This window comes from Anoplopoma fimbria, chromosome 13 (assembly GCF_027596085.1).
Source record: "Anoplopoma fimbria isolate UVic2021 breed Golden Eagle Sablefish chromosome 13, Afim_UVic_2022, whole genome shotgun sequence".
NCBI classification, from domain to species: domain Eukaryota; kingdom Metazoa; phylum Chordata; class Actinopteri; order Perciformes; family Anoplopomatidae; genus Anoplopoma; species Anoplopoma fimbria.
The window spans coordinates 19,617,356-19,641,177 of record NC_072461.1 but is presented as its reverse complement, the minus strand read 5'-3'; the positions used below and the strand labels follow the sequence as shown (position 1 = coordinate 19,641,177).

At 40.7% G+C, this 23,822-nt stretch overlaps 1 protein-coding gene across 1 annotated transcript; it reads right to left on the bottom strand.

Annotated features, from left to right (window-relative positions):
* Window positions 1-723: 723 nt before the first annotated feature.
* Window positions 724-23,299, bottom strand: txnrd2.2 (thioredoxin reductase 2, tandem duplicate 2). Its single transcript, XM_054610295.1, has 17 exons — window positions 23,224-23,299; window positions 22,236-22,301; window positions 22,091-22,147; window positions 21,831-21,975; window positions 21,052-21,126; window positions 19,681-19,759; window positions 19,101-19,163; window positions 18,770-18,840; window positions 14,388-14,407; window positions 13,904-13,995; window positions 13,629-13,803; window positions 8,415-8,551; window positions 6,506-6,601; window positions 5,766-5,858; window positions 3,935-4,006; window positions 3,016-3,113; window positions 724-2,098 (listed from the first exon to the last, which is right to left on the bottom strand). The coding sequence occupies exons 1-17, from the start codon at window positions 23,297-23,299 to the stop codon at window positions 1,975-1,977; spliced, it is 1,539 nt and encodes a 512-aa protein (XP_054466270.1). The 3' UTR covers window positions 724-1,974.
* Window positions 23,300-23,822: the final 523 nt, after the last annotated feature.

Below are 23,822 nucleotides of genomic sequence, written 5' to 3'. Positions count from 1 at the left end.
AGGGTAAAAAGCAAACAGACATTACAGTTACACTGATGGCCTCAATAACTTCCCTCACGTTGCCTTGGGCCCACCCCGAGGTCTCTGAAGTGGCTCGTTAAGCACAGGAACATAGACTCAATTACCCTGGGCAAACACGGCGCTACTGCTCGGTGTTGTGTTGGTTGGCTGGTTGGTTGGGTCTGTCCGTCTCCTGGCCATCCTACCCCCCCCCCCGCCCCCTCTCCAAACCTGAGCCCCCAGGCCTCTGCCGTGCAGCGCCGCAGCATGTGAGCCCTCTGTGCTCCGAGTGATAGAGTCAAGCTGTTCCTGCTGAGCGGAGGTCAGGGTCCTTCAGTCAGCACCTCGGCCCTGAACAGAGCACACAGGAATCCCCCTTCCCTCCCCAACCAGGGCTGAAACTCGGCTCTCTCTCCTCTGGCCCAGGTCCAAATAAACCTGGTACCTCTCTCGCTCTCTTTTTCCTCTCTCCATCGCCTGGCACACTGTCATTCCCCTCATCGAAATCATTAATCAGACTGGGCAGATTAGACTTCAAATAAAAATAAACTACACCCAGCAGCCTCCTCTTAGGTCCCCTGATTTCTGTAGCAACCCACTTTATTGACAGCCTCCCTCCTCCTCCTCCTCCTCCTCCTCCTCCTCCTCCTCCTCCTCCTCCTCCTCCTCCTCCTTCCTCCTCCTCCTCCTCCTCCTCCTCCTCCTCCTCCTCCTCCTCCTCCTCCTCCACATAATAAACCCAAGATGTCGAGTTCAGCCAGCAGGTTGAACACTTGAGCACTTTGGCAAACTGTGTGGGGGGGCTATTACTGCTTTATTGATATAAACAACTTGCCTTATCTTCAAGTGTGATGGCTCTTTAGGCCTAACCTGCCATAAATGTAAATACACAACAGATAACCCTTATCAGTTTGGCACCAATAAAGATAGTCTGGTTTCAAAAAGTCATCCAAGAGCACATATCTTTTAAAGGGATTAAAGGGATTAAATGTGCAACCTGAATGTATTCAGGCTTATGTTTTATGCAAGGACTACTTTATCCTGTCTTCCATTCTTGGCTCAGAAAATACGGGTGAATTGGAGGGCAATAGTGCCACCTTTGGGTTACGATGAGTAGTACAGTTATAGTAAAGCTCTCAAAGCACTGTTATCAACAGGTAGAGCCGCCCTGTGGCATCCACACAGCTTGTGACAGCAAACGTTTGCAGTCCCACTCTGTCATGTCATGCATTTGGTTGGAGAACGGCATGGAGGAACAGGAAGGGGTCTGGGGTCTGCTGGGGCCTAAACAAGCCGAGGCTCCCTGGCCAGGTCTTATAGCTGCCTGACTGACAAGCGGCCCGCCGACTGTTTGTGTGTGTCCATGGGAAATGGGGCGGTGTTGCGGCGACGGCCCTGGGGCCATCCATCAGTGTCATGGGGGAGGAGGGGTGTTTGTGGGGGTGTATGGTATGTGTCACCTCCAAGACTAATGGACAGGAAGTACAGCCAGAGAAACAACAATATTTGCAGTATATATATATATATATATATATATATATATATATATATATATATATATATATTCAGAAAAACGCAAGGGTTCGGTCCACGGTTCTCGTACGATTTCAACAAAACCCTGGGCAGAGGCCTTAATCCTGATTGATGAGCCTGTTTATTTAAAAGACGCTTGCGCTGCGGCCAGGACTGTGCCTTTAGAGGATACACTCACAACATGCACGTACATGGTATAAACATAGTCTTGGTTATAACATGATCTGTAAGTGACACTAGCCTGGGCAGACAGGCATGTTCTGCATGACTGGCCGATGAAGAGACCCTGTTCCCAGAGAGGGACCCTTTGGGAGCTACAGTATATATAAAGGAGAGGGACAAAGAGAGAGAGAGAGCGGGAGAAACCCAGGCTAACTTCTTTCTACTACCAAGGAAGGACCCTGTGTGCTCACTAGTGTTCAGAGACCGAGGTGCTTAACCTCAGCAGCCGGTTACCATGGGGTCCAAGCCGGACCGCTTCGTGATGTTGACCTTGGTCACCTCCTCGGCACAGGTTGGGTGGATGCCCACTGTCTGCAACAGGTGGGAATATGTTGCGCCACACCTGAGACAAATACACAGCGGGCGGTTATTCACATTGCTTTTATTCACTTTCTCTCATGACTGACAACTGCACATATTATCTTCTATCCATTAATAAGTCCAGTGAGTTTTTCTATTTGTTCACTATCAGTTTGTTCTTTGAAACAAAAGCTTGTGTCTGCTGCGGTGGTGAGAAAGGACCCAACTTAAAATTGTATATGTGATGTGTTTAATAGTTGCATTTCACGTTTTCTGTAGGATATTCAGAGCATTAATATAGAGGCAAACAACCATTTGCTTTGTAAAGACAAGTTAAGCATGACGCTCGGAATTTCAAATTTAGCAACTTTAAGGCTGTCTGTTGTTTAAATTTACATCTCTTCAATCAGGTGTTATCAACTCTTAATTTACAGATTAAAAATGCGCAAAAATGGTGTGTGGGCCAGAACTGGACATCGAGACCAGTACTTATTGGCCCTTTGTATAGGCATCTAGGAGTAGAATACAATATGGTGAATTTGAGATCAGAGACTAAGTGTTACAAGGCATAGGCTTTGTTTTATTAGTACGATATATTATGAGTGAGAAAAACGTTTTCAACAAATGACAACCTAAACAGCTCTCTCAGTGATGCAGTTAACTCTGCCTTTGTGGTTCTCGAAGCATGCATCCCATCATATGGCAAAGGAAGTAAAAGTTAGCAGTTTAAAACTAAACTTAAATGACATTTTCTTTCTATATTTTTCATTTGTGTCTCACATTTTTATGTTCTATTTTCTGTAAGAAATAAACTGGAAGGTATCGCTCACTTAACGTGTGAGTGTTGAGCGTTAAAACACATCAACTCAACACCATAATTGTTCCATGGGGCATTAATGCAGTAAAAACACAAAATTTATCTTAAACAAAATCAAGGATTTATTACTTGCTATTACTTACTGGAAGCCCATAGCAAAGCCCTGCGTGACTTCTCCAGCGTTTGGACCGGTGAAGTGCAAACCCAGGATCTTCTGCTCTCCAGCCCTTTCACATATCACCTAAGGAGGTAGAAAACTGAATTTTAGCCAAAGAACCGATGGACAAATCAAAGGTTGGAAGGATTATGGTTAAACCTTTAAATATATACATTTATTGAGTAAATGTCAAAATGTCCTTCAGGCAACAGTGTGAACCCCACCAACCTGCTGCAGGACGCACTACTCCTGTCCTTCAACTAGTGACCTTATTTTTTGCTTGAAATAGTGCGCTTTCATTGCGTCACTTTGAAATCTTACTTCTGTTTAAGTGTTGAAGTGGGATTACTTTGCTTAGCAACACCGGCTTTATCATCCTTTTATTGCCATAAACAATTAGTTTCTAAGATTTTCATAAAGCGCTGTTATTAAGTTTTCCAGGCAAGAAACTAATCGTTCAGTTTCCCAATATATGATCAGTTTTTACAAAACACACCTATTTAAAGCGTTTTGGAGCTGTGAGGAGCTGCTGGCTGTGTGAGACCGGCCGGCCGACAGTGTTTTTTAAATTACTCACTGCCAGAAGGGGTAAACACAGGTCCGCACTGCATGTTTAACCATAGGGTATTAAAAAAATTATAATAATAGTAAATGAAATCAAGAACCGCCAATTTGGTAATAGCTAGATAAAGCCAAATTTGAGGAATTCACACAATTGCGTTTGAACAGCAAGTGAAAAAATAGGCGTGGCAGCATAAGGTGAATATACTTGCCCAAACAGTGCATCTCACACAAATATATGAGACAATTAAATTAATTATATGGTGTATAACATGCCAACAAAATCAGCTCAAAAGCACCTCATAAAAAGTCCCTGAGGAGGTTAGTCTGCATGTTAAACCTACCTTTAAGTAACACTGGCTGGCATCGCGCTCTGCGACAGTGAATTCCAGAGGCTTGTAGAAAGCATGATAGACCTACACAGACACAAAACATGAATCAGATTCACTGGAGAAATTATATTCAATGTTTAATTGTGGTCCTCAAATCCAACCTGTTTTATTTTGCATTCTGCATACAGACAATCAGTACCTCACAGTGATGACAAAACAGCCTCTTGTGGATCTCTGCTTTAAGCGGAGACATCCGAGGTGAATAGGTATATATATATATATATATATATATATATATATATATATATATATATATATATATATATATATACACACACATTAATTTTCTGAAATGTTATGTTAAATTTGCAAATTATGTCTTATCTAATGCAAACTTTTGGGGAATTTAATTGAAATCCACAGACACAAATAGACAAACATGTATTTTGGATGTTTTCTTCTTTCACAAAAAAAAACATATTATTGAAGCAAATAGGCCAAGATCTCGAAATTGACCAGTTCAGGAAAAAATATGTTTTTGCCTGGGGTGTTTCCACTTAACCAGCAAAGCTTAGTAATGCGCCCAAAAATCTCCAGCAGTGATCATCACCTCTTCTGCTATTTTGCAAAGTGACGTATTCACTTTTGCTGAGAATAGTAACTGAGAGAACATGATAAAAAATGATAATATAAGAATTTGAAGCCCATTAATGTTAGAGATGAATTGTTCTTTTACAATAGCCTAATACAAATGTATTCAAGCTGGTATCAGGCCATGGTCCACAAATGTCTAACTACTATCACTCACTTCATAGTTGCAAGGCCTTATGAGCACTAACTGAAACACACTATATGAAACCTGAATAAAAACATTGAAGCTTGCTCATGATAGTGATTGATTTCAAACTCCTCACAGAAAATGTGTTTAGTGTATTTTATTCTACCGGGCCAACGTGCCGACACAAGTTGTGAAGGCCGCGCAGCTGTCGCTGGCTGAAGCTACAGCTCCTCCTCAGATCTAAGCGTACATGTCATCACCCCATACACACCTCAATCAGACCTCCTGCTCACCTGTCAGTCACTGCAAGCAGCCCCACCTCGCCACCTAAACCGTTTATCTACGGCCTCATGCAGGTGTTGTCTAGCATCTGGCACACCGCTCACGTAGGCAAACACGTAAAGATACAGAGCTGCTTGCTGTTCGCATTGAATGTGCGTGTCAATGTTTGTTCAGCGGTTCTGGGACATTGTATTTTTTATGCAGTTTGACAGCAGTAACAAGTCACTAACACTGCCTTTGACACTATCTTTGTGCATGCGTTGCATGTCATTTCGGGGTAAATAAACTAAACACATAATACAACAAAGTTACAGTCACAACTGGAGACCAATGCTTCACCAGTTCTGTACTGTTAGATTATAAATAGTGGGCCATTTCTGATAGTAGACATAATTCTCTCTATATACGAGATAAGTTGTTTCATTAACCTCACAGTAAGTTGAAGACTTTTACAGACCACCTACAAAATGCCCATGTACACATAGAGTATGATGTTAAGTTTAATTTCCCCCACAAACACTGCTGTTTGCTTTATCCTATTACCTAGAAAGTTTCTTGTTGTATCATATGTGAAAATATAACGTTTTGTGTTAGAAGGCATCCTCCTCCTATTTAATGTCCAGGTGTGTAATTCATAAATATTTTTTATCACTACGATTTTTTTTATTTATTGCATTTATAACTTGAAATGTGGACATAAAAGGGCTTTGATTCAAAATACTACATATCTATTCTGAATAAGTACCTGCTTACACTTGTACTATAGTGACACATGTATCATACCTCGATGCTGTCTTTCCCGTGCCTCTTCTCAGCCTCCTCCTCAGACAGACCCACACAGCCGTACTCAAGGGGGGTGAACACAGTGGTGGGCACCTGGCAAACACAAACACACACATCACTTCAAGCTTCAGCTAAAACAATTATAAAATCAATTGATTAGTTGTTTGACAGAAAATTCTGTATTATGATAATTATACATTTGTTTTAGTCACTTTTCATGCATGCATTATGGAGTACTGATTACTTTTTCTTTGTATTTTAATACCTTGCAGGGAGGCTTTGAATGTATCATAGAAATACATATTTTGGTAAATACATATTTTGTACTATGTATCATCACGCCATGTCAATATAAAGATAATCTATAATAATAACAGCAAGATAATAAAAACCTACATCAAAATATGAGTTAGCATAGCATGATGAAGAATGATTACATTTTGGGAAAATTCTGGTAAGTTTATTTCACAACTCATCATTAAGAGAGGCCAGAGGTAAAGTAATATGTGTGGGTATAGAAGAGATCCAAAGCACGAAACACCAGAAATGGTTAGAATTTGGCTCAAATGAAGCACAAAACAATAGTCGGAAAAAGCCACAGGAACACAAGCTGTGGATAGATGGAGTGTGTGTGTGTGTGTGTGTGTGTGTGTGTGTGTGTGTGTGTGTGTGTGTGTGTGTGTGTGTGTGTGTGTGTGTGTGTGTGTGTGTGTGTGTGTGTGTGTGTGTGTGTGTCTTACGTTGTCGTAGTTCATGAGCTCAGTGCTGTGCCCAGTCAATCTACGGGCGAGAAGCTTTCCCGCTTTAATGGCCGTTGGGGTCAATTCAGGACGACCCTAAGACAAGACACAATTTAATTAAATTCTAAATGTGGACCTCAAAGACAAACAATCTATAGATCTGCTTCTTAAAAATTGGTTTACTTTGCTATAAGTATAAAAGTCTGAAGTTGAAACCATGTGGTCATCTGTTTTTATTTCAAACATTCCTGACAACACACATTAATAATCAATACAGAAATAGTGTAAAGGTGGGCCATCAGTCAGTCACTGACATGAGTGGAAAGTGCTAAACATTTAAACAGTCTGGCATCCGTGTTTTGCCTTTATTGTTCTGGATGTCTGCCAAAATAGACAAACACATAGTCTTGGATACACTCTCACACCCACACTCTCACACCCACACACGCACACCCACACACGCACACCCACAAAACTGAATGGTGCAGGAAACAGTAGGGCTGCGGGGCAATTCTAAAGGAATGACTTAAACCTGTTAAATTACCACTGCACATCCTGTTGTCCAAAACATCTCCTGCACCTCTGCATGTATGTGATGTGTGCTCTGGTATTCCAGTAACTGACATGCGTCATCATAATGCATTTCTTGGCACTCTTCTCAGAGAGGGAAAAAAAACCTAAAAAAGCCCTTGACAAATTGAGATATCAATTCTTCTACTTAAAAAAAAAAAAAAAAAAAAAAAAAAAAAAAAAAAAAAAAAAAAAAAAAAAAAAAAAAAAAAAGGAAATGAAAAAAAGCCTCCCTGTTGCTGTGAAAAGTTGACAGACATATTCGGATGAAGCACAACTCATCAAAGCAAACTGTCAATCAAAGAGAGTAAGTGTGGGTGTCATGACGCCTTGAAGGCAGGAAGGAAGCACACAGCTGGTTGTGGTGAAAAAACAACACTGACATTACATGTTGCAGGTATAACTAGTATTAACATGGCTGGTTCAGCCTGGAACACACCGTGGCAACGGCAATGACTACACAAAGGCTTCACTTAGTACTCAGTCTTCTGCAAAACACTCGCTGGTGGGTAATATTTCCTGTTTGTGTGCACAAATAAATGTCGAAACCTTCAAGATAAGGGTTATTATTTGCTGTTATAACTATGCTCATTTCTATATTTTGTGATGTTCATCAAACTTGCACAGCTCAGCTTGTTGCAAGGGAAGGGTCACCACTTTGATACTTTTCTACATATTGAATAAGGTCAGAAGAGATGAAGAGGAATGATTTTACGATTATTGTTATGCTTTTTGCACATATAGCAGAGGGGTTTGTATGATCTCAAACAATGAGGAACAAAAGTCAATGTCAACAAAACACGAGGTTAACAAGATCTATTCACCTCTTAACATTTGACAAACTACAAATCTGTTTTACCTTAATCCATGGTAAGGACCTATGTTTTAGTGATAGCAAACACATGTAAGGGAAATGTGGTTACTCATTTAAAGGAAGCGTGAAAATAAAAAAAAATTGCTCATATTTCTGGTTATTTACCTTGAGTTGAGTGTTAGCTGGAGGTCATTTGCTTACCACCCATTGCTTCTCTGACTAAAGTATCAACAAGATCTACCTACTACAGTTTATTAATAAATGACATACAAATTCCAGCGTGTGCTGCCATGGTACAAAACTAATTCTCCAGAGCTGATATGTGTTCAAGTTTAATCCCAGTTGCTTTAATAGAGCTGACAGTGCTCTGGGCCAGCAGCTCAAACTATGAAAAGCATTTACAGAGACTGTGATGGGTGAGACTTACAGCTTGCCACAGTATTCTATTGTATTATATGAGTGTTATTTATGACTGTTATCAGGGCTGTTTCTGCTGTCAGTGTGATGTCTGTTGACAACGCCTACCTCGCCGATGTCACCAAAAGCATAGATATTTGGCACCGAGGTGGATTCGTCAGCACCCACAATTATTTTCCCCGTCTCCTTTTTGAGTTGCACGCCAAGCTTGTCCAGGCCCAGTGCTTTGGTTTCAGGGGCTCTGCCTAAGGGTAAAGGAAGGAAACAACACAAGGGTGAATAATAAGTCACAATTAATGAGAGATGCCTACAGAAAATCTTGTTCAAGAATTTCCAAAAGGCTAGTAGATACTGCTCTTTACAGTGTTCCTTACACAGTAACATGCAGCTGGAGTACTAAAAGTGAGGACTTACTAACCCAATTAATTTCCCTGATTCACCTTCAGGGGTGACAACCCAATGATAAAACCCAAACCATAATGCAGAGTTATATTCAATTAAAAAACAACATTAACATCTGGCTGGCTGAGAGAGAGAGAGGGAGAGAGAGAGAGAGAGGAAGGGAGAGAGAGGAGGAGAAACTGATGAGCAGCTGGGAATAAGGATCCCAAGGACCCCCCGGGACACCCAAAGGTGTGATTTCTGACACTTCCTGGGGGACGGCTGACTGATGCTGTCGACACAGAGTCTCTATGGTGATGGGGCATGGACCACTCTCCCCCCCACTCCCTCCCCTCCATAGCTCCACACAACCTGCCCGGGTAGCATAATAAACACCCGGCCCTGAGCTACCCATGTAGATGCTATCGGACAGCAAAAATAACAAACCCCCGAGACCCTTTTTCCTGGCTGGAGCCGGAGAACAACGTACCCCCCCTCTTCTCAGACCAGGGGGGGGGGGGCTACAGGGACCTATCTAATGCTTCACAGCATGGGTGGTTGAAGTCAATAGGGAGCACAGTGAAGGAGGAGAGAGAGGAAGTTCGAAGTTAGTCATGACCAATACCCAAAAGCGAGACCTCTACATATATTGTCCTATATGTCCACAAAACTGAAATAGTCTGCATACACATGTCATTCTCTCATTGGCCTAATTTCTAGTGAATGATAGTGGAATTTAGCTATTTCTATTTTGAAATTGAATTTGTCTTATCTGTCTTCTGTTTGTTTTTTTAATTCTGCATTTTAAAAAAATGCATGAATATATATAGAATATATACTCCATTAGATTAAATAAGAGTGGTGGCTGATACACCACTAAATATTCCCTTCAATTTACATACATAAGTATGTGAACAATTAATTATTAATTATGTATTAATAACGAATGCCAGGCCATGAGATTATGGTGAAAGCTCCAGGAATCATTTAGTAAGTAGACCTTTTTTGGTCAAAACCAGTACTTCCAGTGTCAAGAATGAACACCTTTTAAAGTTTTAAACCAGACTGTTGAGGTTGGTTTAAGGCTTTACCTCCCTCACAAGTTAAAAACATCGATGAGTCACAAAAATCAATGAATGCCAAAATATCAGTACTGGCCTACAAAAACCCATATCGGTACAATCTGACTGTTAAGTATAGACTTTCTCTTTGCGTTTCTGGCCTTCCTGTCTGTAGCTCCAGTCACTGCTGTACTGTAGCAATGACCACAGCTCCATTGTACGGCGAGGACACAACAACAGCGGGCCGGCTGATAAGAGTCTTGGTTGAAGCAGTCACACACACACACACACACACACACACACACACACACACACACACACACACACACACACACACACACACACACACACACACACACACACACACACACACACACACACACACACACACACACACACACACACACACACACACACACACACACACACACACACACACACACACACACACACACACACACACACACATGGTACTACGGATAGGCCAATCTGATTCTGAACAAAGCCTGTTGTGACATTAAGAGGAAGCCTCTAGACTGCTAGGCTAATTAGCCACAACAACCGGCCACAAGTTGAAATAAGAGCTGGACGCTTATCTGATCAATCAAATGAACAAAGACAAAAGGGAGAGCGATGTGAGGGGCGGACTGTTTTTCTTCGGGGAATAGATCATACGGGAGGCCAAAAAATTGATTGTGTGTTCTATTTAAGGCCAAAAAAGATTTTAAGATGTACATCGATAAAGAGCCCGCTAACTATAGAAAGAATGTGTAGCGTCTGGGCAAAAAGATGGAAAATCTATCACATTTATTCTACAGACAGTTTGGTGTTTTTTTAAGTATCAGCGTTGTTCCTTACTTCCACTAATGTCCAAAACCTTAACTTACAGTCACCATCATCACTTCTAGCTCTGCTTTCACCACATATAGTACTGACATAGAATACTCAACAACATGAGTACTGTATGCCATTCTACTCAGTTTAAAAGGCCCTAAAAACTACTTTCTCAACCAGCTTTTTACCATGAGTGATGAGATCATACAAAAACACATTATTTCTTGCCAAAGTTAGAGCAATTTGGCTATTTCATAGAAGATATTTCTGTACTTGTGTTTTCACAGTGGTTTAAAGTGGGCGGGGCTCATTGGGAAAAAGGTGATGTCATTTATCTCTGCACTAATCAGAATTTAGTTAATACATTGATTAATAAATGAATACAAAAATACCTAAAAAGGTGTCTTTTCCAAAACATACATAAGTGTTGATTATTTGGTGATCAATATTAAATATTAGAGTGAAATACTAAAACTACTGTTCAGCCGATGTTTGGTTGTGAATGCTTATACTGCTACAGTATATGTGACGATATTCATTGACTTGCAGAGACCATGTTCCTGCCAAAGAATCTCGACAATAGGAATAATATAAAAGTATAAATATCCCAATTGCACTTCAATGTCGTGTTTGCAAACCCACAGGGTAATACAGACACAGAGAGCAATATTCTGGGAGGTCATCACTAACTTAGAAAACTGAAAAGGTCAAAAGTCGTTCTAGAAAAGCACTAGGAAATGTTTTCAAATGACATCCTTCAGTAATGTAGAGCTCAGAGCGGAGGAAAAGTAATGTGCCCACTGTCCGCATGCAGACAGGAAGCGTGGAAATGTTCTGTTTCCTGTCGTGTTTCTGCTGGCACACCTGGACAGGGGAGCGGCCATGAGGCCAGGAAGGAGCAGGGGAAAGGTGGAGGGAGGCAGGGCCGTGGAGAAGGATGTGGCACACAGTGGTGATACTGTCCCCCGGTCCCCTCTGGCCTTTAATAACTCCACAGAGGCCTGGGACCCTGCCTGGCCCCTAGTGTAAGGTCACAGTAAAGGGAAGTGGCCTTGTACTCATAACTCCTGCATGCGCACATCAAAGAGCAGAGGCCACACTGTTACTGGTTCTCACTGAACTGTATGGGAACAAAAGGCTGTCATGGATATAGCTGGGTCCTCACAGGGTTCTAGCTAGTAGCACTAACACAACGATATTGCTGCTGGTGTTATGATTTAATATGTGACACAGTTCTGATATAAGGCCAAGGAACTGACGAAGCTGATGATGCCATTGCACAGACAAATATCAAAAACGACTTTTTTACAATTAATGCAGCACATCATTTGTTAATGGGGAAAAAAGGATGAAATAAAAGGTTTAAAATACTTCATAGATTGGTGCACTGTGGATTGGAATTGAAAATAATTTGCCTGGTCACAAAATGTCCTGTCTGTGTGAGAACTCTTGTTCTAATGGATATAGGAAACATCAGGCTCGCAGCGTCGCACGCAAGTCAGAATACCTACATGCAGTCAATGCAAATATCATTCTCACTAGCAGTCAAACGCTGAGACGATGTGGGAATTCCGCCCAGGGAGGGAAGAACCAACGTCATCTCAGCTCCAGGGTCACGCACATCCTTGTCGCTGTCACACGCATAGAGCATGAGGGGACCCTCTCACCCTCCTCACAACACTCAAAGGCGACAGTCTGTGCACTGGAAAAGCCTGGTAGCCGGATTTTCAGAAGCACTTCTGCTGTCTTAGAAACACATATAAGCGGACGGCAGTGGCCCTGAAAGTTCCCTCTTTTGTTACTCATACTTCTGATGGAACGGGAGAAGTGGAAAGATAGAATAGAGCATGGATAGATGAGCATGCTGGTGGTAATGGCAGGCAGAGGGCCGCCGCGGGCAGGGGTGGCAGTGACAGATGCGGGGTTGGTTTCCGCAGGGCTGGCATGGGCAGGAAGGCCCAGAGCGGGAGAACAAAGAGGGGAACGTGGTGACCCTGTGTCTGGGTGCATCCTGCCCAGTCCTGCCTCTCTCTCCAACCAGAGAGCCAGCGGTGGGTGATTAACACTTCCCCTGGCCATTCCCATCACTAAGGCTTTATCACTTTGTTTTTAGCCTTGATTCCTCTGCTATATGCTGACACTGCTGTCTATTGAAGATGACAATGAAATTGATGATAGCAGGGAGAATAGTCATACCTCTGTTTGCATTCAGACAAATACATGGGGAACATTTAGACTGGTTTATTTACATGTACTACCTAGAGAGGTTTTAAAAATAGGGCATAATAGGTTATTTACTGTAATTTGAATTGCACTGATTCACTGTCAAATTGAACAAACTTGCAAAGTCGAGTTTGTCATAATTCAGCCATTTTAGTATCTGAAATATAAAAGACTTTGGCAAAGTTGTTTTATTTTAAGGATTGTACAGGATTAAGGCTCAGGCATCAGTCAGAGCAGTTTTTTTTTGTCTTTTGGGGGAAGTCCAAATCAAGTCCAAGGTTTAAGTCAGAGACAAGTCTCTATTCAGTAGGGACAATTCTCAGTCACTTCTTGATTCAATCGGACAAGGCCAGGTCTTAAACATATAAGGTTAGCTGCAAGTCTTATTGCAAAAGCACAGATTTGAAAATGTTCCTTTCAAAGCTATATAATAAGTGAAATATTCAAGGTGAGTTTATGTAAGAAATGCCTGACGCAGTCTTATTTTTTTTATTGGTCTCGGATTTTATCATGCAGTCTTATGTCAAGTCTTGAGCCCTCACTTTTGTGACTAAAGTCTGACTTCTGTCCAAGTCTCAAGTCTTAAGCTTTGGCGTGTGCTCTACTGAAGTGTCCAGAAGCAACACAATGAGCCTCTACCACTTCAAGATGTTTCTCTCTGTTTAAACCTGACCCTGTGACCTCCAGTTGGAGGGGGTGAGAATGGTTTCTTAAGCATATTACCTAAATGTTAAATTCTACATTATCACACGTATTCAGGCTTGTTTCAGGTTTAAGTGAACTGACCCCAACATGTGACCCACACGCAGCGACATGCACTCACCAACTGCCCATAACACAGAGTCGTAGGTGTCCTTGTGTTCGTTGCCTGTGTTGGTGTCGGTCCAGGTCACCTGCAAGGCTCCTGAAGAAAGCTTGTCCACACTCTTTGGGACACACTTCCATGAAAACTTGGTCCCATATGCTTCCATGTAGTCTGTGACTAGACCTGCCATTTGCTGCATAAACCGAAAGAGAATATCCACATTCAGACATGACAAAAAAAAAAAAAAAATCATAATTATGCAGAATATGCAGATGTGGTTCAAGGAGCAATACCTGATCAAACCCCCGGAGGGCGATGCTGCGGACCATGACTGTGGTGTCCAAGCCAATGCCAGTGAGGAAGCCTGCACACTCCAGAGCCACATCTGAGCAACACCAGGTTGAGGACTTTATTGATACTTTTATTGATTAGAATGTACAGTAGCACTTGATGTGTGGCCATAACGCATACAGACTGACACTCTTAGACAACAAAAAGTCATCCAGTAGCATGTAAACAAGAAAACTTAAATATCATGATTTTTTTTCTTATCATGGTTTACCTGTACATGAAGTATCTCTGAAGATCTCAGTGTAGTACTACGGATATGGTACTCTGAGTTTAAGACAAATGCTAACAGTTATTCAGTAATACTATTTGAAACTGGTTTGATGCCAATGCATTTATTAAGTTAATAATATCATTATATCCCTCGTGATATCCAGCAGAAATTATACAGTGGCTCCATTTACAAGCTCTCTGGCAAACAAAGGATACAGCTGGCTCCAACCACAAGCCTGCAAAACACAAATTAAGCAAAGCTGTTAGCCAAACTAATAATACAACAAAAATACATCTCATCATTTGTGTAGCCCGTGCCAAATAAAATGAAGCAAGTCCAAAAAAAATACTAGAATTAGAGAGGCGTTGAATTACTAAACTTCACAACAAGTGGGAGGTGAAGACGTGTGAAGGAAATGTAAATTATGGGGACGGTAAAAGGTCTGTGCACTTGCAGTGAGAGTCTTTATGTGTGTGTGTGTGTGTGTGTGTGTGTGTGTGTGTGTGTGTGTGTGTGTGTGTGTGTGTGTGTGTGTGTGTGTGTGTGTGTGTGTGTGTGGTCCAGGTGAATCACACTTCTAATCCAGACCTGAGATCTGTAGCGTTGCGGAGGGCTAATTGCCAGCGTTAAGGCTAATCCCTGCAGATGGAGTGTACCATGTTCAGGGCTCAAGTCCACACATCAGCCGGCTGAGTGATGCCCGTCACCCACATGGATCTTCTCTCCCTTGTTTTTACCTTTCCAACCCAGACATCCTTCCCTTAGGTACCGCTCCACCTGACAGCTCAGGCTGCCTGAGGCACATCCTGCACTTGTCCATGCTAACAAACCACTAAAAGCCCCGGTGCCCTCAATCTCTGTGTCTGTGTAATGCACAGCTGCACTTAGCACATATTGTGAGGTGGCTTAGAGAAGATTAGGCAAAGAGCTTTAGTTTGATTCTACACTTTCATCGCTGAGAAACTGTCTCATTTTATCTAGCCGTCTTCCTTCTCATTGTACATTGGTCTGGGTCTGTACAGCTGCTACATTTGTCATCGAAAAGATGATGCTAGAGATCTTTTACAATCCTTTTGACCCCGTTTAACAACGATGACAGTAAGGGGGCAAGAAGACAGGTTCTCAAGCTGACCTGGTCATGGAAAAATGGACAAAGGCTACAAAAAGTAATCTATAGACATTCCAAAAAATAAGGAGCACTTTCTGCACTTCTTCGAAATCAAATTACATTACCAACTCTGTAGCGTTTGATGACGAAATGTAGCTTATTCATGACAGAATGATGGACTTACAAACTATTTGTAAGTGATTTTTTGTTGTTGTTTCCTAATTTTTCTTTGTACATCTATATATCTGTTTTCTTTTGCATTTTGTGTCCATATAATACATAAAAAACCTATATATTCAAATACAACATGTGTATAATTGTTGAAACATTCAATAAATTCTGTCCACAGGCTAGATATCTCAAAAGGGCAGGGGAGAATTATATCCATGTAATGTACCACACATACCTATATTATTAGGCATACACTGTTTACCGGAATCCGTCCTGTTCTAACAATTTTCATATTGTCAGTTTCACAAAAAATGTAGCCACATTAATCCATTTCCTGTTCCCCACTTAAAGTTTTTTGTCTATGTTTAAGACAAACTGCCATGCTAGATCACAGGAAGAATCACAGGCATGAAAGCTAGGAGTGTGTGTAATAAAGGGAGCCATTGCCAATGGGAGGAGAAGCGTGGAACTCCTGAAGAGGACCGTCTATCGCCTGTCTGGTGGCGGCCTGTTAACCTTGGGTAGATGTTCAGAAGCTCCATCACCGATAAACACTAGGTTTAATTACTCCTCCTGTGGTATGTCGAGCATGTGGGGGTTTTGTTGCAAAGGCTTGGTTACAGTCCAACTTAGATACTTTTGTCTAATGTTGCTTTGTACTACATGAAGGCATTTTAATTGACCACGGTTCCATGCTTGGGCTTCACATATTTCAGTCACTGTTTTGGTTTTTAATCTTTATAAAACTACAAGGACTGCATGACAATGAAACAATGAGGATGACTCGAATCAGCCTTTCAACCATTAAAACCTTAACAACTAATAAATGTATTTTGTCCATATAATAAAAAAATTAAAAACACACAAACAAACAACAAAGAAATATTCGAAAATGATTTGCATGTCACGTGGAATATTTCAGATCTCTCCACGCCTTTCTATGAGCTCACTTAAAGCTTAAATTTAAATTAATTTTTTCGTGTTCTATTTTTGTCGGAGTAGAAAAGCTTGTGAAATAGTACAGTATAAAAGATAATTAACTGACTGAGAGAACATTTTCATAGAAGACATTTATAAGACCTATATATTGCACAAAATGATGAACAGGGCATTAGAAATCCCTGTTAAATACCATGGATTTAGAGGAAACTTTTTCTGGTCTTATATTTTCTACTTTTTCTAGGCGTCCTGAGGAGAACTGAATATATCTTTTTGAATGTACAAATGTGTTGATGTAGAATTCATACACTTTATGTGTTGCAGAATCTTTACTTCTACTTTTCATTCTGGACTATTCCCTGGGAAAGAAAACAAGTTCCTAGCTCTTTTCGATATTGATACTAAGTTACCGTAATCTGCCAGTTTGGAAGGGGTATACGTGTGGCAGCCAGGGCAGCTGTGTAGCTTGCGATGGTAGAGTGTAACTGTCGAGGGACCTTTTGCTACGCTGTTCATGGTATAACACAGTCACACGAGTACATCTATGACCCTGTGAATGTTTTGTTTCAATACAACAGCTGGAAAGCCATATGTGGTTCTTGCAATACACTGCTGAAAGATATTCCCAGGAAGTGCGGTCCTAGTCCACCACAACACAAGCGGTGTTAGACACACAACACAAACCTTCATTCTAACTCGTTCCTGTACTGGCCTATTGGTAAACTAGTATCACAGTCCTACTGGCATGCACTCACTGCTTTCTCCTGATAGCATAATGATGGCAGCCAGCTCTGGGCTTTGAATCCTGGGGCCAAATCTGTCACTCAGGTGTGTTTGTGTTCCAAGACCCATTAGACACCCGTCACTCGCCTAGACTCCCCTCCGACAACCAGCCCTGCCGGCAGAAAACAGCCTCTTGGACCTCACCTGCACAGCTGAAAGCTCGGCAGCACAACAACATCTCAAGCTCTGGCCAGAGTGTGTGGTTTACCCTTACAGTGGAAGCTAAAGCTAATGCTAACTTCATACAGCCTGCGGGGAGGCAGAGCACTCCACTAACCATCACTCTTACATCAAAGGACTTCCTAAACTCAAGTGGATAATTCTGCTTCATATACAAAAGTGTCTTGTTGAATGGGGGAATGTTACAGTGGTAATAGTTTTTAAGGATGGCTTTAGTGCACTCATGTTAATGTGTATAAATGATTTTGCATTGCCACCAAGTGGTCAGAAAGTTAAATAGCATACATTTTACTAAACATATTCCGTACAGGATTACCACACATTTTAGCATTACAACATTAGAAGGAACTGAAAAACATTTAATAAAGTGCTTTCTGCCTAATTCCAAAAACACAAGCACGGATCATAAGCCAAATAATTAAATATCTGCATTTAAAATATATACATTTAATTCAAAACAATAAATAAATCGCTCCAGGTGCAGGCAGCCTAGACACATATGAGGCTTACATATCGGAATAATTATTTCCACTCATCTGTCACTGTGAAGCAAACAACCAGTACCCAGGTATACCACAACCACTCGTCATCGTCTGCACGTTTTGCCAAGAGGAAACATCAGGGAAAGACCAATTAACCAGGTGATGACAGCGGCTAAATGGTTGGATTAAAGGGCTTGTTCTGTAAAGGTCATGATGCACGCCGCTAATCGGAATCATGAGGCGAAGACAGGCTGACAGGAAGGGAGAAAAACAAACTCCATGTCACTGATGAATGATTACAGTGCGTGACAGTGGGACGTGTCGTGTCAGCGCGGTGAGTTAAAGCAAGGCATTAATACTGCAGAGGTTAGAGGTTCTGTTTCCCTTGTAGCCCATTGTATAAGAACGACGCCAACTATAATACCCACACTAAAATAATGCATTTAAGGGTCGTATCAAAATATAAACAGCTATATATTTGCGTGGATGTTCACAGTCTTTAATTTTGGCGGTTTTCAAAAAAAAAAAAAGAAAGAAGAATCACCAAAATGACCAGGACTTTTCACCCTCAGCATTGTGGCGTAGCTGACACTGCATGCAGCCCATTATCACAGCATATAATCAGATGAGGAGGGGCCTGACTGTGTAATATCTGATTAATAATATGATTTAATGTACTTATTGTATTCGTATTAGTCTGTTGCAATTATTGTTTTCGTAGTAATTTGCCTCTGCACTATACTTTTGCTCTGGTTTATGCTTTAAGATGCTTGTTTAAGAAAGGAGATGCACTCATGACTTCTGGTGACTAGTAGTTCTCTTGAATACCTATGTTGAATACACTTCCTGTAAGTCGCTTTGGATAAAAGCGTCTGCTGAATGACTGTAATGTAATGTAATGTAATGTTTGTCAGTAGGTGGAGGGTGTGCTTACGTTTTCCCAGGCGACTTTTGCAGCCAGAAGATGTCGTCACTGGTGAGGCCATGCTCCATTGCTCCTGGGATCTGTAGCAATAATTAAAGATGTGAGCAGAACTATCAACATATCAACCAGCAATAAAACAAAACAAACAGTTTGCTCTCTAAAATCTTTTCTGTGTTAAGGCTTGTACAGTACGTGTTCCATAGTGCTATGCTCACAAACCACCTTTTACATCACTTCAGAGGTCACTCTTTCTCATTTGTTCTGCGTATCTGGTAACCAGTCAACCAAACAACACATGCTGGCAGAGGAAAATGCGGGGAGGGGGGGCAATGTAACTTACATTTATGGGGTAATTGGGCCGTCCACCTGTGGCGATCACAATGTTCTTGGCAGTCAGGACCGTCTGTATGAGAGAGGAGGGAAATGTGAAGTAATAGCTTTTGTTCATATCCTTCAAAAAACAAGGATATGTCAAATGAAAGCAAGTGGTCTCCACAGTGCTCTGCATTCAGGCGATGATGGAAACCCTTTGTTATTACTGAAACAAGTAACAGCACACTCAGTAGGTATGAAGGTGTTGAAATTTGATTTTGCACTTCAATTTAATGACTCAATAAGAAGCAGAAAGAAACAAAAAATCTTATTTAAATGCTGATTTTACTCTGCACTAAAAAGTGACAGCAAAATCAAATTTGTATTTAGAAATCCATGAAACCAATGGAAGCCCTGAGAGCCAAATAAGAGTCAAACTTAAGAAAAGTTGGGGGGAAAAAGGTTCTTTAAGGTTTTTAACAAGTATACTAGACATGTTTTAAAAAGTCCCTCATACATTTTATTTATGTGGTCTTACTAGTTGTAATCCAATAATCATAAGGGACTGATTGAATCTATATAAATAAATACAAAGATGAGCCACCCACCTCTTTCCCTGCTTTAGTTAGTCCTTTGACAGTGTGTTCATCCACCAGACTTCCTTTGATGTTCAGATACTTCACCTTCCTGCAGAACACAGAATGAACAGCTGGTTGCTCCTGGTAGTGCATTAACCTACTGTAGTAGAGCAGATCAACTGCATTGCTGTTGTGGATTTGCTTAAAATCCCCCTTCACCATTTCTCTCACTTATTTCCTGCCAATTCCCGCTAAATACTCTCTACAATTTATGTTTTTAATCAGCTGAAATGTAATGTGACTATCGCAAAGTTAACTCAAGAGATGCGAACAAAAACGTGATTTCGTTGCACAGAGAAGAGGCTGGGCCAGGCTGCGTTATGTTCTTCATGCGTTAGTACATTGTTGTTTTAGTGTTACAGCAACAGGAGGACAGGGGATGCAGATTAAATATTGAGATATATGATTCAGTATCATCCACACTGAGCATCTGGATCAAGAGTGGAGAGGTGGATTATGATGCAGAGGTGGTTTCAGAAGTTTCTATGGCCATTTTTTCTGGAGTGAAAACAAACTATTTGAATCCATTGTAACATCATACATTCAGCTTTGGTTCCTCTGTATAAAGCAATAAAGAAACATTTTAATTGTAAAAGAAAATTTGTCTTCATTATTATACGATTCTGATTAGTAGGCGTGCCATTGCCATAAAGAGATTGTTTATTAAAAAAATACTTGATTGGAATTAATTGTTGGAAGATTAATTTAAAATGATCACAATTAATTTCAATCCATATAATTAATTATACGGAGTGAATTTATGTTTTGATTCAAATTAATTTCTACAAAAATACTTTTTATTTATTGGTTAGTATGATCATGACAAATTGCAATTTGTACAATGCTAAGATACACCTGGTCACAAAAATCTATTCACCCACAACTGCTATTCTAAATATCCATGTACTAACTGTTAGGTACTTTTCACATTTGTATTGAATACACTTGGAATTAATGTGGTTAATAATGCCTCTTTGCTGTTCTCTCAAGGCTAAATGTTAATTAAAGGAAAATGTAATAATATTATCAGCATTATTAATATGTTGCGTCCCAGATAATTATCTCACTGGAATGAAACATTTTAGGTTAAGCTTGGCCACATTCACACAGAGGTTGACACCTGTTTGCCCTCCAGCCATCCACTCAATCAACATGTGGTCGCTGACTATCAATCCTTCAGCTGTGTGCCAACAGAAATGTACAGCCTTCAGCAATTGCTCATGTCATACAAATGAGCAAAAATTTAAAGAACATTTAAATAATCGATTGATCACGGAAACTCTGTGGTTATGAAAGTTTATCTTGACAAATGAGTGAGTGAGCAGAGCTGGTGTCACTTACTTGTCCTGGAGCTGAACTCTGTGACCCCAGTTCAGAGACCTGACGTGGTTTTGAATAGCCTCTGCCATGGTGTCCCTGGAAAACACATCAGAGGTAATACTATAAACTTACCTGACCACTGCATCACTGACCAAACTGACACTACACAGAGGAGGAGATGCTTCATGCTGTACCTGTGATTGCAAGTAGTTACTTTGTTTGTGTCGGCTACAGGGATAGTTAATTGAAATCAACATGGAAATAATGTTGTGGTTTTTAACACCACATACATTCAAATTAGAATTGGACAAACTATAATTCTTTGGCCCTTCAGAGCACCATAAAAGCACTTTTCACATAACTCACAGCTTTGGGTTTTTGCCTATTATATTTACAGGTGCTTTTGTTCTTCATGTTTTAAGGATTCTTCCATCTGGCCCGTAAGCAGACTCATATTCCCTTGTGAATTGTGTTTTTATCTTTGAATACATCATTTAAAAAGGTAATACATGCAGTGAGCAAGAACAGAGTATTAAATAGTATAATAAGTAGGTAAAAGTTATTACGTAGTAATTGTATTTGTGCACCTTCAAAGCAATAGCATCAACCCCATTGCCATCAAATAAGAATTAATTATATAAACTATAATAATACATTTTACAACCACAAGTAGCATTTTTGTCATATTGCCATTACATCCCTAGATGGTGCTGTTTAGCTACTTAGAAACATGTATCAATCTGTTTGATTGATCAGGGTTACTTTTCCCTTAAGTTGATAAAAACGTTTGATTGACCTACCAGTCATGACTGATTGGCCCTGAGATCTGCCAGCCAAACTTCTTAGCATCTTTGACCGCAGTGCCAAGTAGAGCAGCCTGGTGCATGAGCTTCTTAGGAATGCAGCCAACATTAACACACGTACCACCAAGACCCCACTTGGTACCTGTTTGGAAAAGCATTTAGAGAATGAATCAACAATGGTGTCTTAAAATCATCGAACAACAAATTGTCATTTTTGTAATTATCTGGCACAACAGGTTCAGAAAAATGTATTTTACCTTTAGCCGATGGCTCCACATAATCTAGGACAGCAACCTTCTGTCCCAACTGTGCTGCTGTAAATGCAAATATAACGTCAGCGTGGTATTAGAAAGACAGCAGTGTGCAAAGCATCGTTGCAAGAAGTTCTAAAGATCATCTCACCTTCTTTGGAACAGGCAAGACCTCCTGAACCACCTCCAACAACCACCAGGTCATAGTCGTACTTTCCTGTTCGAGCATACATAGTAGACAGTGCAAGCTGAAGTAAACAGTATAGCTATGAACCTATTAGTTTGCATTAACCTCACATATACTGTATACACACATACACACACACACACACACACACACACACACACACACACACACACACACAGACACAGACAGACAGACACACACACAGAAAGACACACAGACACAGACACACAGACAGACACACACACACACACACAGAAAGACATACACAGACAGACAGACATACACACACACACACACACAGAAAGACATACATACAGACAGACAACAGACATACACACAGACAGACAGACACACACACACACACACACACACACACACACACAGAAAGACATACACACAGACAGACATACAGACACAGACAGACAGACAGACAGACAGACAGACACACACACACACACACAGACAGACAGACATACACACAGACACACACACATACACAGAAAGACATACACACAGACATACACACAGACAGACAGACACACACACAGACAGACATACACACACAGACAGACAGACAGACACACACACACACACACACACACACACACACACACACACACACACACACACACACACACACACACACACACACATATGTAATAAACTCCTGGGGCCATAGTCCACAGGACAAAACGCATTTTCAAATGCAGTTGACATAGTAGTAGAGATGGCTTGAGTGGCAGAGGACACCAGGTGAATGTGGAAGTAATTTACACTAATTAACAGGATAGAAATAAGCATCAGATCCTCCAGTTAGTTGAACTCCATCAGAGTTACATCAGCGCTGCTGGTTTGTAACTTAGTTGCATGCGAACAGAGACAACCCCAGCCATTAACCCGCGCCCGTTCCGTCCTCCATATCCACACAATGAACATACAATAATATGGTTACCTGTCAGGTTTCTTGTCAAAACATGCAAACAATTTGTCCTTTTCCACCGGTGTCTGCCCCTGCAGAGGGCAGCCATGTTGTTATTATGAAAGGACCCAGGCCGGGTATGTGCTGTCTAGACTATTGCCTGATGAGAAATGGGTCGTACAGTCGACTCGAAATTAAAACTTATTATTATTATTATTTAATAAAATATCAGCAGCAAATTAATTACAGACTGGTCATGTTAAATACAAATTTAGAATCGCAATTAATGCAATAGAATAATTCTGAGATTTAATGCAATTTACTTATGTGGGCCTTCATAATCCTAGTGTAAAACCTACTGTCTATACACTCTGGTAGAACACATGAAAGTACCCCTTTTGAAACATTGGCATACTGTTTCCATATAGCAAATGTAAATAATATAAAGGAAATGTACAAACATTGGCTAAAATTATTTATTTTATTTTTTACATATCATATGTATTGGCAAACATGTATCATTCTTTCCTGTGGATAAGTTCATGCATAGCAGCAATGTAACATTATCTCCTTGATCCAGGTCCCCGACAACTGTGACACTGTCTACTTCAGAATCAGAATCAGAATTAGAT

Bases quoted from the DNA above. Each gene is read 5' to 3' on its own strand.
- txnrd2.2 (XM_054610295.1), bottom strand. From the start codon at position 23,299: ATGGCTGCCCTCTGCAGGGGCAGACACCGGTGGAAAAGGACAAATTGT. The intron at 22,302-23,223 runs GTAACCATATTA...ATGCTCGAACAG, and splicing joins TTTGACAAGAAACCTGACAG to GAAAGTACGACTATGACCTG. The intron at 2,099-3,015 runs GTAAGTAATAGC...TATTTGTCTCAG, and splicing joins GGCTTTGCTATGGGCTTCCA to GTGTGGCGCAACATATTCCC.